The 14,094-nt window shown below is 51.5% G+C and overlaps 2 protein-coding genes across 2 annotated transcripts; both read left to right on the top strand.

Moving 5' to 3' along the window:
* The first annotated feature begins 6,616 nt into the window (after window positions 1-6,616).
* On the top strand, window positions 6,617-7,513 carry LOC141749005 (olfactory receptor 6B1-like). The gene has a single exon (XM_074601950.1). It carries the CDS (start codon window positions 6,617-6,619, stop codon window positions 7,511-7,513), a length of 897 nt encoding a protein of 298 aa, XP_074458051.1.
* A 5,645-nt stretch (window positions 7,514-13,158) lies between these two features.
* LOC141748267 (olfactory receptor 14J1-like) lies at window positions 13,159-14,094 on the top strand. Its single transcript, XM_074600015.1, has one exon. The coding sequence runs from the start codon at window positions 13,159-13,161 to the stop codon at window positions 14,092-14,094; it is 936 nt and encodes a 311-aa protein (XP_074456116.1).

Here is a 14,094-nt window from a genome sequence, read left to right as displayed (position 1 = left end):
GTAAGTTTTTTTGAGATGGTAACAATTAATAGCTCAAGGATGCCAGAGAAAATCCACTGGCTTGAAGAGCTATAAAATATTAAGAGAAAAGAGTGAAGAAAATGGAAATCTCTCTCCATGAGCACTGGAGGCTGACTTTCCTCCATCTCACAGACAAAGACTTTGGTTGTCTTACTGGGGCAGTGAGCACATCAACGCTTAGCCTCGTTACTTTTTGCTATCCAGTGAGTGCAATAGCCAATTTCCGTGTACACAGCAGTTATCTGCAACCTGCCTGCAGCATCTCTTGGTGCACAGTAAAAGTCAACCAAAAAAGTGATCTTGAAAGAAATGGTCATAATGGAGCAGCCCCAAAGCAGGTGTGATTGTGTCCTGGTTCTTATGCCTGTGACAGAGGGAATGAGTCGTGGGAAAGGTGTTACAGAAACACAGAATCCCATCAGCGGGAAGGGACCTCTGCAAGTCTCTCCTGCAACTCCTTGACTGAAGCAAGAAAGTGGATTATGGGTAGAGAGATCATTCAGAATTACCGGTCCCCACCAATATTACTGCATTTAGTTTTGGACCCTCGTGGGATTCTCTAAAGAGCTGATAACATACATTTTCTATACTGTATTGCATATACACATAGTGCACACACGTATATGTTATCTTACGATATTCTTGCTGTATCTTGCAGCATGCTGGAAAGGCCTCTCAGCGAAACAGTTACGGAGGAAAGAGACAGAGTGCTCAGCTTTTGTCTCCGCATTGCCAGCCCGCAGTTGGGGCAGCAGAGCTTCCCCAGCTGCAGAAAACGCCCAGCTTTTTGTGAGCAGGTCTCGGGGACAGTGGCTGCAGGACTGGTGACGCTGCAGGCAGCTTGGATGTGGGCTCTTCCGGAGGGGTCCCTTTCGGCTCCGAGGGTGACCAGTGAAGCTGGAGAGCAGCAGCGCATTCGTGGCATCTGCAGTTTGCTGAAGCAGAAGGCAGGCACTGCACAGGTGGGAAATGGTGAAAAGGAACAGAAGTGGCTGTGTGGCAGTTGGGAGCAATTGTAGGCATTCCTCCTGCAAACCCCTCAGTGAGATTCTCCACGGGCCAGTCAAGGGGATGTGACATGGCGCAGGTGAGATGAACCCCTGCCTTCTTGTGCCCGGGCTGCCTCTGGAATGGGGGTGGGACAAGTACTGCTGTCATCCAGGGGTTTATTTCAAGGTGGAAGGGTGCAGGCTACATATAATAAGAGGGCTTTTGTTCTTCAGTTTTCACAGTGCATTCATTAACTAGTCTCTGTGTTTGATACCCAAAGCATGCTGTAACAAGACCAAACTGTCAAATCTCTTTGGCTTGTGTCTCATTACCCTGATAATCAGAACATGTAGTTAAGGAGCAGAACAAGGAATCTTGGACATGTCAAGGCATGCGTTGCCATCAGCTGTCTGGGCAGGAGCAGAATTTATTATTTTGTCTCCCTGCTTTTTCTTTGTCCTCGAGATTTTATACAGCCATCAATTTGCCGGCCTATCCCTGCCCACCCCAAACATTGGCTTCTCCTTCCCCCAGCCAACTCCCTGCTCAGGACCATTCCCTCCTGCCGGAGCAGCTCTGGGACGAGCAGCAGATTCCACCATGCCCCGTTCCTCCCCTTGGCCTCCTGGTTCCCCATCCTTTGGGAGTGGAAGCTGCTTTTCCTCTTTTCCAGATGTCATTCCCTGCAACAAATCCAGCAACTCCATAAGCTTTGATGAGAGTAAGGACCTTGATTATTCCACTTATTGGCCTGAAAGTGAAATGTGGAAAAAGTGAGTGTTCGTCTGTCTTCCTCAGCCAGGAGCGTTCTGTAAAACTGTGGGTGGCAAGAGAGCTGGGGATGGAGGTGTCATGTGCCCCAGGAGGGCAGCTCTCACCATGTCTGACTCCAGCTTGGGAAGTTTTCCTTGTTCGTAAGGAAGGAGAGAGCTGAGGCCAGCCTCACGTCCTCTGATATTAAGACCATCAAGAGGGACTGTTTGCAAGGGCATGTAGCAACAGGACGAGGGGCAATGGTTATAAACTAGAGCAGGGCAGGTTTAGATTAGACATTAGGAAGAAGTTCTTTACACTGAGGGTGGTGAGACACTGGCCCAGGTTGCCCAGAGAGGTGGTGGAGGCCCCATCCCTGGAGACATTCCAGGCCAGGCTGGATGAGGCTCTGAGCAACCTGATCTAGTTGAAGATGTCCCTGCTGACTGCAGGGGGGTTGGACTAGATGGCCTTTAGAGGTCCCTTCCAACCCAACACGTTCTGTGATTCTATGAGAAGAGAGTGGAAGTGAGGTTAGAGGGCAGTGGATGACATTAGTGTCACAGGTTAAAACATGTCTTGGACCAGACCCAAAGCCAATCATAACACCTAATGCATTAGATTTTTTTAACATTGTTAGAGGATCAGATCGACTCGACATGTTTAAATGGATCTATTTGTTTAGTCTCCTCTATAAGATCATCCTAACTGATGGACGACTGATGCCAAGATCAGTAGCATGAATTTACGAGGGATTATTTAATAACATCCCAAATGAAATAAAGGTGTAGACCAGACCAGCAATTGTAAACTTTGAAAAAGTACAGACATGGACTATTTGGAAAAAGAAATACATCCCTTAGTGGCAAGGAGGGACATATGGTCTAAATAGCTCCAGGAAGGTCTATGAAATTTTCCTTTGAGATTCTGCTTAGGGAGAAGTTGGACCCTACTGTGTACCACTACCTCTGGTCCCAGAAACTACCCCACACCCTACCCTAAACACTACAAGTATGACTACCCAAAATCCCTATAGCACAAAAGCCCCTCCATCACATGGCTATCATCTACCCATACTCCCTGTTGGGTGGGGACCTCCAGGACTTTTTCGAAGAAACTTTATACAAGGGGAAAAAAATGATTACTCAATTCAGGGTTGAAATGGCAAGCACATATATTTATATCATTGGGAAAGAACAATAACTTGGTCCATAAATGGGAGTTTCTGGTCTCTGGTTCCAAGGTAACCATTGTGGAATAGACCTAACACTTGGAAAATATTGACATTGGCTGAGGATTTACGTACAAAATGTGCAGCTGTTGCTATCCCAGAATGGTGTTACCTCCAAGATGATTTAACTACGGGACACTGAAAACAGTGGGATGTATATTATACAAATGGGACTCACCACAGCTATACCTGGGGCATCAAAGGGATTTGTTATTTGGAAGGGTTGGGATGATAACTCCCTCACAGGAGAACATCACAGTTCAACATCAGTTGACTGGAGGTTAGCAAATGTGATGTCCATCTACAAGAAAGGCCGGAAGGATGATCCAGGGAACTACAGGCCTGGCAGTCTGACCTTAGTGCCGGTGAAGGTTACGGAACAGATCATCTTGAGTGCCATTAGACGGCACATAGAGGACAACCAGGCGATCAGGCCCAGTCAGCATGGATTTAAGAAAGGCAGGTCCTGCCTGATTAACCTGATCCCCTTCTATGACAAGGTGACCGGCTTAGTGGATGAGGGAGAGGCTGTGGATGTTGTTTACCTGGACTTCAATAAAGACTTTGACACCATTTCCCACAGCATTCTCCTGGAGAAACTGGCTGCCTATGGCTTAGACAGGAGTACTCTTCACTGGGTAAAAAAATGGCTGTATGGCCCGGCCCAGAGACTTGTGATGAATGGAGTTAAATCCAGTTGGTGGCCAGTCACAAGTGGTATTCCCCAGGGCTCTGTATTGGGGACAGTTTTCTTTAATATTTTTATTAATTATCTGGATGAAGGAATTGAGTTGCACCCTCAGTAAGTTTGCAGATGACACCAAGTTGGGCGGGAGTGTTGACCTGCTTGAAGGTAGGAAGGCTTTGCAGAGGGATCTGGACAGCCTGAATCAATGGGCCAAGGCCAATGGCATGAGGTTCAACAAGGCCAAGTGCTGGGTCCTGCACTTGGGTCACACCAATCCCATGGATGCTCCAGGCTTGGGGCAGAGCGGCTGGAGAGCTGCCCGGCAGAAAAGGACCTGGGGGTGTTGGTTGACAGCCGGCTGAATATGAGCCAGCAGTGTGCCCAGGTGGCCAAGAAGGCCAGCAGCACCCTGGCCTGTATCAGGAATAGTGTGGCCAGCAGGACTGGGGCAGTGACCGTCCCCCTGTGCTCGGCACTGGTGAGGCCCCATCTCGAGTGCTGTGTCCAGTTTTGGGCCCCTCACTACAGGAAAGACACTGAGATGCTGGAGCGGATCCAGAGAAGGGCAATGGAGCTGATGAAGGGTCTAGAGCACAAATGTTATGAGCAGCAGCTGAGGGAGCTGGGGGTGTTCAGCCTGGAGAAAAGGAGGCTGAGGGGAGACCTTCTCGCTCTCTACAATTCCCTGAAAGGAGGGTGTAGCCGGGGGGGTCGGTCTCTATTGTGAAGTAACAAGCAATAGCATGAGGAAATGGCCTCAAGCTGTGCCAGTAGAGCTGCAGATTGGATATTAGGAAAAATTTCTTCACCAAAAGTGTTGTCAGGCATTGGAAGAGGCTTTCCAGGGAAGTGTTTGAATCACCATCCCTGGAGGTAATTAAAAGTTGTGTAGCTGTGGCAAATGCCAGGGACATGGTTTAGTGGTGGACTTGGTAGTGCTAGCTTAACAGTTCAACTTGGTGACCTTAAGGATCTTTTCCAACCTAAATGATTCTATGATTCTATGACTATGTAGTGAGTTAGGATAGTCCTGATGGTTGCCCTACCTCAGTCTGCTTTCTAGAGCAGCCGGACACAGAGTTGAAGGAGACAGTGCTAAGGGAAAAGGCAGGGCTTGCCAGAGGAGTTTAACAAGTTTCCAGGAGTTCAGAAGTTGCAGCCTCCTTTGAGAGCAAATTAAGCGAGGCTCTTTGCAGTCCCTGAGGAGAGCAGACCTGTGGGTTGGTCCTTAAAGGAATCGTTGGTGCTATCAACCCCACGCCGTTGTGCAATCACTGAAGGAGCTGCAGGGAGAAGGCGGCAAGGTCAGAGAAATGCCTTAGCCCTGTCCCAGGGGTTGGAGAAAGCCCAGGAAAGGGAAGGACATGGTTGGGAAGAGGCAGATGGTGAGAGCCCGACCTTGGTCTTTGTACCTAGGCGCCATGAGCCCAGAGGTCACCCCTTCGTGCTAAGGGCTGCAGGTGGGTGCTGGGTGGGCTGAGTCAGGATTTTGCTCCTGTATGTTTGTGCATTGAATGTTTGTGAGTACAAGCTGAGTCTTAGCCCTGTCCTTTGCTGCACGTGTCCCCACCGCAGCTCCCGCTTTCCCCCAGACACCCCGAGCCCCGGCGCTGCTGGGGTTGCTGAGTCGCAGCTGGGCTGGGGCGTGTTGGAGCTGGGGACACTCACTCACCTTGGCAGGCATGAGGGATGAGTCTGGGCAGGGTGTTTGAGACCAGATTTCCTGAGCCCTTCCCGTCTCCTCCCACTGGGCTCAGGCCATCCAGCGGGGAGGGCTTTGCTAATCCTAGTCAGCTCTGCTAAAGCCAGTTGTCTTCATCACTTCCAGAAGCAAACCATCCCAGCTCAGGAGGTGAGTTTGACAATGTTTAGAGTAAAAATTATTTCAAGGAGCACCGCCCAGGGGTATCACAGGCACGGACTTTCCCTAGCCATTAAATCAGGCATGTCCTGGGCATGGCCCATGCCTCTGACCCTGCTCCTCTCCCACCTCATGCCCAGCCACCCCAGGGACACTCCTCCCGGAGGCCAACCGTGCTGAGCGCGGAGCACCATGAGTACAGCTGGCCATGCTGAGGTCTTGCTGCTCGGCTTCATGGGCAGGGCCAGCCCCAAAGCCCCAGGAACCACTGCTGAAGAGAGGGGTATGGGAAGTGAACGGTCCTCCCTATCTTTTCCCTTCTCCCCTGCCCTGTCTCTTCCATGCTGCCTGATTGATGCACAGTTACAGTTGTTCCTTAATTTACTTTTTCCTTCTTTCTCACCTTTTCCTCTACTGTTTCACACATAATGTGGGTTCAAGTGACCTCTGTCATAAACTCATTGAAAAGCCCTTCTTCATCTAAGCTGGAAATTCTTGACCTGCTCTTTGTCAATGTAAGAAATTGGCCCGTGCAGGGCAGGAATAATCTCTGAAGAGCAGCGTTTCAGACAGCTGAAACCACTCACCCGCTGCTGTACTCAGCTTTCTCCTAGTTGAAGACAGCTTACATGCCTTGATATTTTGACAGAAACAATGTGTTTCAAGTCATGGCACTGGTTTTCCTTGAGAACAAAGGATCTCAGTTCTCAGCAGTTTATTCTGGTTATGCCGGGAAAACTACTGAGCACAAGAACGCGGGTCAAAATGTGAGCAAATGCATATGATGTTTTTATTCCAGTGTGAGGAAGAGGCAGCCCCATGGGGCAAGTCACTCCTGCGGTCAGAGGGAGTGCTCTTCGGACAAGCAGGTTTGCCCTCTTGTCTCCTCTTGATGCGGAGGGAAGCAAAAAAGAACTATGAACAAAGGCAAAGGATATGAGATGTCGGTTTGTTTGGGGTTTTTTAGCAGCAATGTCCCTCATGGCTTTTCTTCAACTTAATGCAGAAATAAATGTGTTTTCTCACAGGCCTCCTTCCTGGCAAGTGTGAAAAGAAAGATAAACAAAGCTGTATGGAAAAACATGAAAGGGACAACCATACATCACCCACGGAGTTCCTGCTGCTGGGAATGGGGGATATGCCCACACTCCAGATTCCTCTCTTCCTCCTATTGCTCATCATTTATTTGGTGACTGTGGTTGGGAATATCCTCATAGTTGTGCTGGTGGTGTTAGAGCAGCACCTGCACACCCCCATGTACACTTTCCTGGGCACTCTGTCCTCCTTGGAGACCTGGTACAGCTCCACCACCCTGCCCCGGCTGCTGGCCAGCTTCCTAACTGGGGACAGGGCCATCTCTGTCCATGGCTGTATGGCTCAGTTCTACTTCTTCAGCTCTTTTGTAGCTACTGAGTGCTACCTGCTGGGGGCCATGTCCTATGACCAGTACTTGGCCATATGCCAGCCCCTGCTCTATGTAAGACGCATGACCTGGAAGGTCTGTCTACAGCTGGTGGCTGCATCTTGGCTAGTGGGTGTGTTTGTGTCTGCAACAGTCACAGCCTTTTTATCACAGATTAATTTCTGTGGCCCTAAGACAATTGACCACTTTTTCTGTGACTTCACCCCTCTGCTGGAGCTTTCCTGCAGTGACACCAGTGTGGTAACACTCGTATCTTTCATCGTCTGTTTCCTGAGCATTATCTTCCCCTTCTTGTCCACGCTGGTCTCCTACGTGTGCATCGTAGCTACCATCCTGAGGATCCCGTCCAGTGTGAGCAGGAAGAAGGCCTTCTCCACCTGCTCCTCTCACCTCATTGTTGTCACTATTTTCTATGTCACCCTCTTCATTGTCTACCTGCTGCCCACAACAGCTCCACTGAGGCAGCTCAACAAAGTGTTCTCCTTTTTCTACACCGTCCTGACGCCTCTGGTCAATCCCCTCATCTATAGCCTGAGAAACAGGTAGGTCAGGGAGGCCCTGAGGAAAGTGCTCAAGAAAGCCATGGCCAGCACACAGGGTGCACGGTGCATGTTTCATCTTCAGGAATGCATCATTTGTTCTTTTGGTTTGTGTAAGTAGGTAGGACTTTGACAGGCATGTGGTGTCCAACGCCCCAGCCATTGCTTTGGGAGCGTGCAGTACTGAGCATGTCTGTGGGATGGGAAGGGCCAAGGGGAAGAGATTTCCTTTGAAAAGGGGGCAGGCATTACCTGGGTAAACTACGCTCCTTTCTTTAATGTCTTGCTTCTTTCTTTTAAGCCAGTTGGTGTTTCCTTATTTATGTACAGTGGAAATGTTCTCAGTTTTCTTTCTGTGAACGGAATAAGGGGAATGTTGATGAAAGGTGATCTCCATCCCTTGCAGAAGTCTGCGTGCCAGCCAGTCACGCTGGTCGCTGCTGTGTGCAGTGGAAAGGCCCGTTTCAGCACAGCTGCCCATCCCCATGCAGTTACTTCCCATGATCTGAGATGCCCAGAACTGAGACGCCTTCTAGATCTGTGTGTGTGGCTGACACAGACCAAGGGACTTAGGAAGGGCTCTGCTGGGGTTTAACAGCAGCGGGTGACAATGGAGGGAGGAGGGAGGTGTGGGGGCACCGGAAAGTGTGCCCCGCAGCACTTGCAGTGGCAGGCAGGGACTCCAGAGCCAGCCTGCCAGTTATGCAGCCCCGTCCAAGGCTCACAATAACACAAGCACCTTCACAGCACCCTGTTGCGTCCCTGATGTGTCCAGGGAACCTGTGGGACAAATATCAGGTGAAGGCAGCTCCTGGGTCAGCATTTAAAACAAAATCATAGCTCTCCCTCACTCAATACCATGCATAAACAAAGACTTCACTTCAGAGCAGAGACATGCTGGCATAGATGGCAGATGGCAATGTACGGCTGAAATAGGGTGTGCACAGAAAGACCAAACCCTGCTGTCCACTAGGACAGAGAGAAATAGGTTTTGCGCTCTGTGATGGCCTAGGGGGCATGTGATGGAGGGAGGTGAAGATGGTCTCCAGGAAGGACAAGGTGCTGCCGAAAACACCCTTGGGTACAGAGATCCTATGACCCAGGAACATTGTGAAAATCATTGACCTGTTCCTTGACTGTATCACCCAGGGGATGACTAAAGCATGTGGGAGAAGCACTGCCAGCACCTACTGGAAAGGGATGGGAGAGGCCCTGTCTCACGGCAGTGGTGGGAACCAATCACTTGCTCATAAGGACCAAATCTGTCTGAGACGACCCGTGGTATCTGTTGAGTTCTGAATGGGGACAGCTGTCCATAGGTCCTGTGCTTCCCTTGTCGGCTGTGTGCTCCGCTTGTGGTGGATGGTTTTCGTATGTGAATTAGCACTACAGGCCTGTATTTGGCTAATATATTCAGCTGCTGGACTGGATTAGGTGAAGCACCGTAGTCATCCATGAGACTACTGTTGTTATAGTCACTGGACATCTAGTAAATACAGTTAATGGAGGAGAGAAAGGGAGGGACTGAGCACTCTTTCTCTCTGGCACATTATTTGGTCAGATGAAGACCTCTATCAGCTGCCCTGAACATATGGATTATGTTCATAATAAGGGTTAGGGACACGTTAGCTTGTACTAAATGTGGGCATCTGCTGTGTTTTCACTGGGCCAAAGGGGTTTCTCTCCAGCCTCCATGCCTCGTCCCTCAGAATTGCTCCATTAGAGCTTGCAGTTGCCTGCACATATTTTGGACTGCTTCCTGCCCCTCAAATGTTACCAAGTGTTTGCACCTCAACAACTCACTCCTGACCTCCACATCCATTCACTAGCATGGGAGCTGAGACAAGCAGTTCACAAGCAGGTGCCCATTTTGTGCACAGGTGAGGGAAGAGGAATCTTGCATCCTGTGTGTTTGTGGCAGGCTCTGGAGGGAGCTGACTGCCCTTCCAGCCCCAGGACTACAAACCCAAGATGAGATACCTTAGAATCATAGAATCCCAGAATGGTTTGGGTTGGAAGGGACGCTAAAGCCACCCCCTGGCTTTAGGGACTGGAAGGGGCTCTAAGGTCTCCCTGGAGCCTTCTCTTCTCCAGTGCTACCCCCTGCCCTGGGCAGGGACACCTCCCACCACAACACGTTGCTCCAAGCCCCATCCAGCCTGGCCTTTAACACCTCCCGGGATGGGGCAGCCACAGCTTCTCTGGGCAACCTGGGCCAGGGGCTCACTGCCCTCACAGCAAACAATTTCTTCCTCACATCTCATCTAAATCTCCCCTCTTGCAGTGTAAAACCGTTCCCCCTTGTCCCATGGCTCCCCTCCCTGATCCAGAGTCCCTCCCCAGCTTCCCTGGAGCCCCTTTAGGGACTGGAAGGGGCTCTAAGGTCTCCCCAGAGCCTTCTCTTCTCCAGTCCTTGATTGACTCAGCTGAATCCCTTCCCTCAGCACAGGTAAAGGAGATCCCTCCTCGTCAGTGTCTGGGTGTCTTGTCTAATAATAAGACAGGAAAAGCTGATACTTGGACCTAACTCTGTCTCTGATAGGAGTAATGACACTGCTGGAAATAAGTGTCTCTCCTCAGCTGAGGGAGGGAACATCAGCGATCACTGCAGTCTCTTTTACATCAGCTTCCCCTGGACCCCCAGGGACACCTCAAGGGAGCCCAGAGGAGGCAGAGAAAGTGCTGCCCTGGGCTGGTGCTCCTGAGCTGGGAACAGACTCCTGGGATGGAAGGAGTTCGTGGCAACTTGGCAGTGCTGTAGAGAGACAGCTCTGCCCAGGAGCATCTCCTCTGCAAAGGGCAGCAGGGCTGAGGGAACTGAATGGGTGCTGCCAAGGAGAGACGAGTGGGGCAGAGGTAAGGCAGTCTGGGGTGGAACAGCAGAGGAGAGATCACTGGGGGAGAAATCTCAGTCTCTGGCAGCAGGGCAAGGCACGCGAGTAACCCGGAAGGGTGTCCTAGAGGTGGCATATCCCCAGACAGATATGATCCGTCAGGACGGCTGTCAGGGTTTCCTTAGTGTGGAGGAGGACATGCTCCAGAGCAGGGTGTCCCTTCCGCGCTGTCAGAGGGACTGGGCACAACGGCTCCCTTCTCCCGGGCATGGCAGTTAGGTGTGGAGCCAGGGGTGCCCAGGGCTGTCCTTGAGAGCAGGGTCCCTGCACCCCAGGGGGGGGTTGTGCTGGGGCAGGGGCTCTGCTGCCTGCTGGGGTCAGCTCTCAGCCTGCCCAGGCAGCTCCCCACCCGGCTGTGGGGAGAAGCCATGGGAGGATGGCACGGTCCTTCTGCTTTCAGGAGGGTTCTGCATGGAATCAGGGCTGCTCACGGCTCCAGATCACCCCCAGGACATTTCTGAGGCAACTTTCCAAGAAGCACATCCAGGTAAGGGCAACTGGGAAGAGAAGAAGCTTTCCTGACTCTCTGCCTGGTTGTCTGAGTTTTGAGCTGGAGAATCCCAATCTCTACACTGAGAGATGAGCAAATCTGGGAGAAGCACCTCAAAGCACCCAGCTGCCCCCCAGCCACAACCTCCCTTTTACAGACACACCAGGGTTTCTGCAACCTGCTCCTTAGCTCCTACAGACACAGAGGCACCCCTGGGCAGCATCGTGCCCCTGGCAGGTTTCTGCAGGGCAGAGCTGAGTGCAGAGTGAGTGGGATGGGGAAAGACAGAGAAACAGCTCCAGGTGGAGGAGATATGTCAGGGGAGGAGAAGAAACTGCTGTCAAAAGTGCTGTGGTGGGTGGATTTGGGCAACTCCCTGCCGGTTCCTCCTCTGAGGAAGGCCCTTGGTCCCCTCTCTCACCCGCAACAGCTTCTACCATGAAGACGGGGGCAGCCAGAGCATGAGCCACCTCCTCTGCAGCCAGAGCTTTAGCAGAGGAGAGCTGCCTCTCTCCTTACACGTGCCCGTTTCCTCCTGTGTAACAGAGGGCTCGGAGCAGTCGATGTGCCGATGTCTGGGGAACTGTGCACAGCTGGGTGAGAGCATGACACTCCAGAGTGTTTGCCTCTTTGCTTGCCTTGGCACGAGAATGATGGTATTTCTCCGTGTTTCTCCACCTGCCCGTGCTGCTGCTGTTTCTTTTTTCAGGCACGCTGGGATGGGGGTTTCAGCTGCAGCTCAGACGCTGACCCTGACCATCCTGACACAGCTGTGTCTGCATGGGAATGAGGTGTCCCAGCCCCCTTCTGACTTCTGGGACCCCAGGCAAGTCCACCTGGGGGGTTGGGGAATGCACCAACTGGTCCTTCAGAAGATCCCTTCTTTTGCTGCCTCGCCGTCTTTTAACCCATCCTCACTGGGGCAGTGCAGTCAATGGGGTTTAGGAAACAAGCAGACTCTCTCTGAAAGCCGCACCACCTCAGGAGACTTTACTGTCTCCCTGTAGTGTCATGTCCAGCTGTTCAACACAAGGGTGCAGTGCTCCCATAGCATCTTTGTGCTAAGAGCCCAACAAGTGAAGCAGTGAAGATACTGAGGCTGTGGAAATACTGCTGGGCCTTTTCCAGCGTGGGTACTTGGTCAGATGACATGAGCCCTGCATGCCCTTGGCTAGAGAGGGAGTGTTGAGACCTCAGTCAGGTGTGGACGCAACACCCCAGAGTGCTTGGTCTGGTCATCTGAGTGAGGAGCCATACCTTCTGTGTCACTCCCTGCTCATCTAGGCTGAAAATGATAGAGAGGAGTTTGGAGAGCTGCCCTTTGGATGTGGAAAACCCCGCTCTCTCCAGTTCTTTTTTTGGAGTAACTTCTGAATGTGATCACCCTCCACCTGAGAGAGGCAGAATGGGGCAGCTGGGAACAAGACTGGCAGAGACACCAGCTCTCCTGACTCTGCACAGGGAATCCTTTTGCCTCTCACAGCTCATTAGAGCTCATGCCGAGAGCAATCCAGAAGCTGAGGATTTCTGTCCCTTCAACGAATGCTCCCCCAATGTGACAAGGGCATCTAAAAATGAAGGAAGTGTATCACTAAATTGCGGTGCTACAGCCCATGATCTCGAGCACGGGGTGGGAAGATGCTGAGCAGCCTTCCTCTGTAATGGGTGCCCCCTCCCGAGCGAGGATGTGCACATAGTCCATCCCTGCTCACCTGCTGCTCTCTTGTGATCCCACCTGCAGATGCAGGGTGGTAAACTGATGGGCAGGCAGGGTATGTCTCAGTGGTGGCTGAATAAGACCCGGACAAACACCACTGCTTAGAAAAGTAAAACTCGAAAAGATAAATCCCTCCCAGGGCACTTTTCCAGAGGCAGGTGGCTCAAGTGCTAATTTAATCTCTCCCTTGCAGGACGTGAAGACTATTCCCACAGGGTCACTGCATCCAGGCTCCTGCACTCAGCCCAGGGTGTCCATCCTCCTTGAACTCCTTCATATGTGGGGCTTTTTACCACTTCAGTGTACAAACTGCTGTAGAGCAGGTCTTACTCCTAAGGAGCTCATCAGTTGAGGCCCCTGCTCCTCATGCAACATTCAGCCTGAGCAAATCAGAACTTAAGAGAGAAAGAAACATGAAGGGAGTCTTGAGAAGAAGAGACGTGGTATGGAAGTTTTCTGTAAGAATCAGAAGAGATTTTCTCAGAGAAGCTTGCGCTAAACTGTCAATGTCTTTTCCTCCTTGGACAGCACCTGGGTTCTGGAGGGACCAAATGTCCAACGGCAGCTCCATCACCCAGTTCCTCCTACTGGCATTTGCAGACACGCGGGAGATGCAGCTGTTGCACTTCTGGCTTTTCCTGAGCATCTACCTGGCTGCCCTCCTGGGCAACGGCCTCATCATCACTGCCATAGCCTGTGATGACCGCCTCCACACCCCCATGTACTTCTTTCTCCTCAACCTCTCCCTCCTTGATCTGGGCTCCATCTCCACCATTGTCCCCAAATCCATGGCCAGTTCCCTCTGGGAAACAAGAGCCATCTCTTACTCAGGATGTGCTGTCCAGGTCTTTTGCTTTCTCTTCTTGATTGTAGGGGAGTATTGTCTTCTCACCGTCATGGCCTACGACCGCCTCATTGCCATCTGCAAACCCCTGCACTACGAGACCCTCCTGGGCAGCAAAGCTTGTGTCCACATGGCAGCAGCTGCCTGGGGCAGTGGGTTTCTCAATGCTCTGCTGCACACAGCCAATACATTTTCCCTACCCCTCTGCCATGGCAATGCTGTGGGCCAGTTCTTCTGTGAAGTCCCCCAGATCCTCAAGCTCTCCTGCTCAGACTCCTACCTCAGGGAAGTTGGGCTTCTTGTGGTTAGTCTTTCTGTAGCTTTAGGGTGTTTTGTTTTCATCGTGCTGTCCTATGTGCAGATCTTCAGGGCCGTGCTGAGGATCCCCTCTGAGCAGGGACGGCACAAAGCCTTTTCCACGTGCCTCCCTCACCTGGCCGTCGTCTCACTGTTTGCTAGCACTGCCATGGTTGCCTACCTGAAGCCCCCCTCCATCTCCTCCCCATCCCTGGACCTGGTGGTGACAGTCCTGTACTCAGTGGTGCCTCCAGCAGTGAACCCCCTCATCTACAGCATGAGGAACCAGGAGCTCAAACATGCACTGAAGAAGCTGATTCAATTGGTTGTCTTTCAGCAGCAATAA

The sequence above is a fragment of the Larus michahellis genome, chromosome 9 (genome assembly GCF_964199755.1).
Source record: "Larus michahellis chromosome 9, bLarMic1.1, whole genome shotgun sequence".
Taxonomy (NCBI): domain Eukaryota; kingdom Metazoa; phylum Chordata; class Aves; order Charadriiformes; family Laridae; genus Larus; species Larus michahellis.
Note: the sequence above shows the minus strand (reverse complement) of the source record. Positions and strands in the feature narration are given on the sequence as shown.

What these genes read in the sequence shown, in the direction of transcription:
- LOC141749005 (XM_074601950.1), top strand. Translation starts at nt 6,617, where the DNA reads ATGGAAAAACATGAAAGGGACAACCATACATCACCCACGGAGTTCCTG.
- LOC141748267 (XM_074600015.1), top strand. Translation starts at nt 13,159, where the DNA reads ATGTCCAACGGCAGCTCCATCACCCAGTTCCTCCTACTGGCATTTGCA.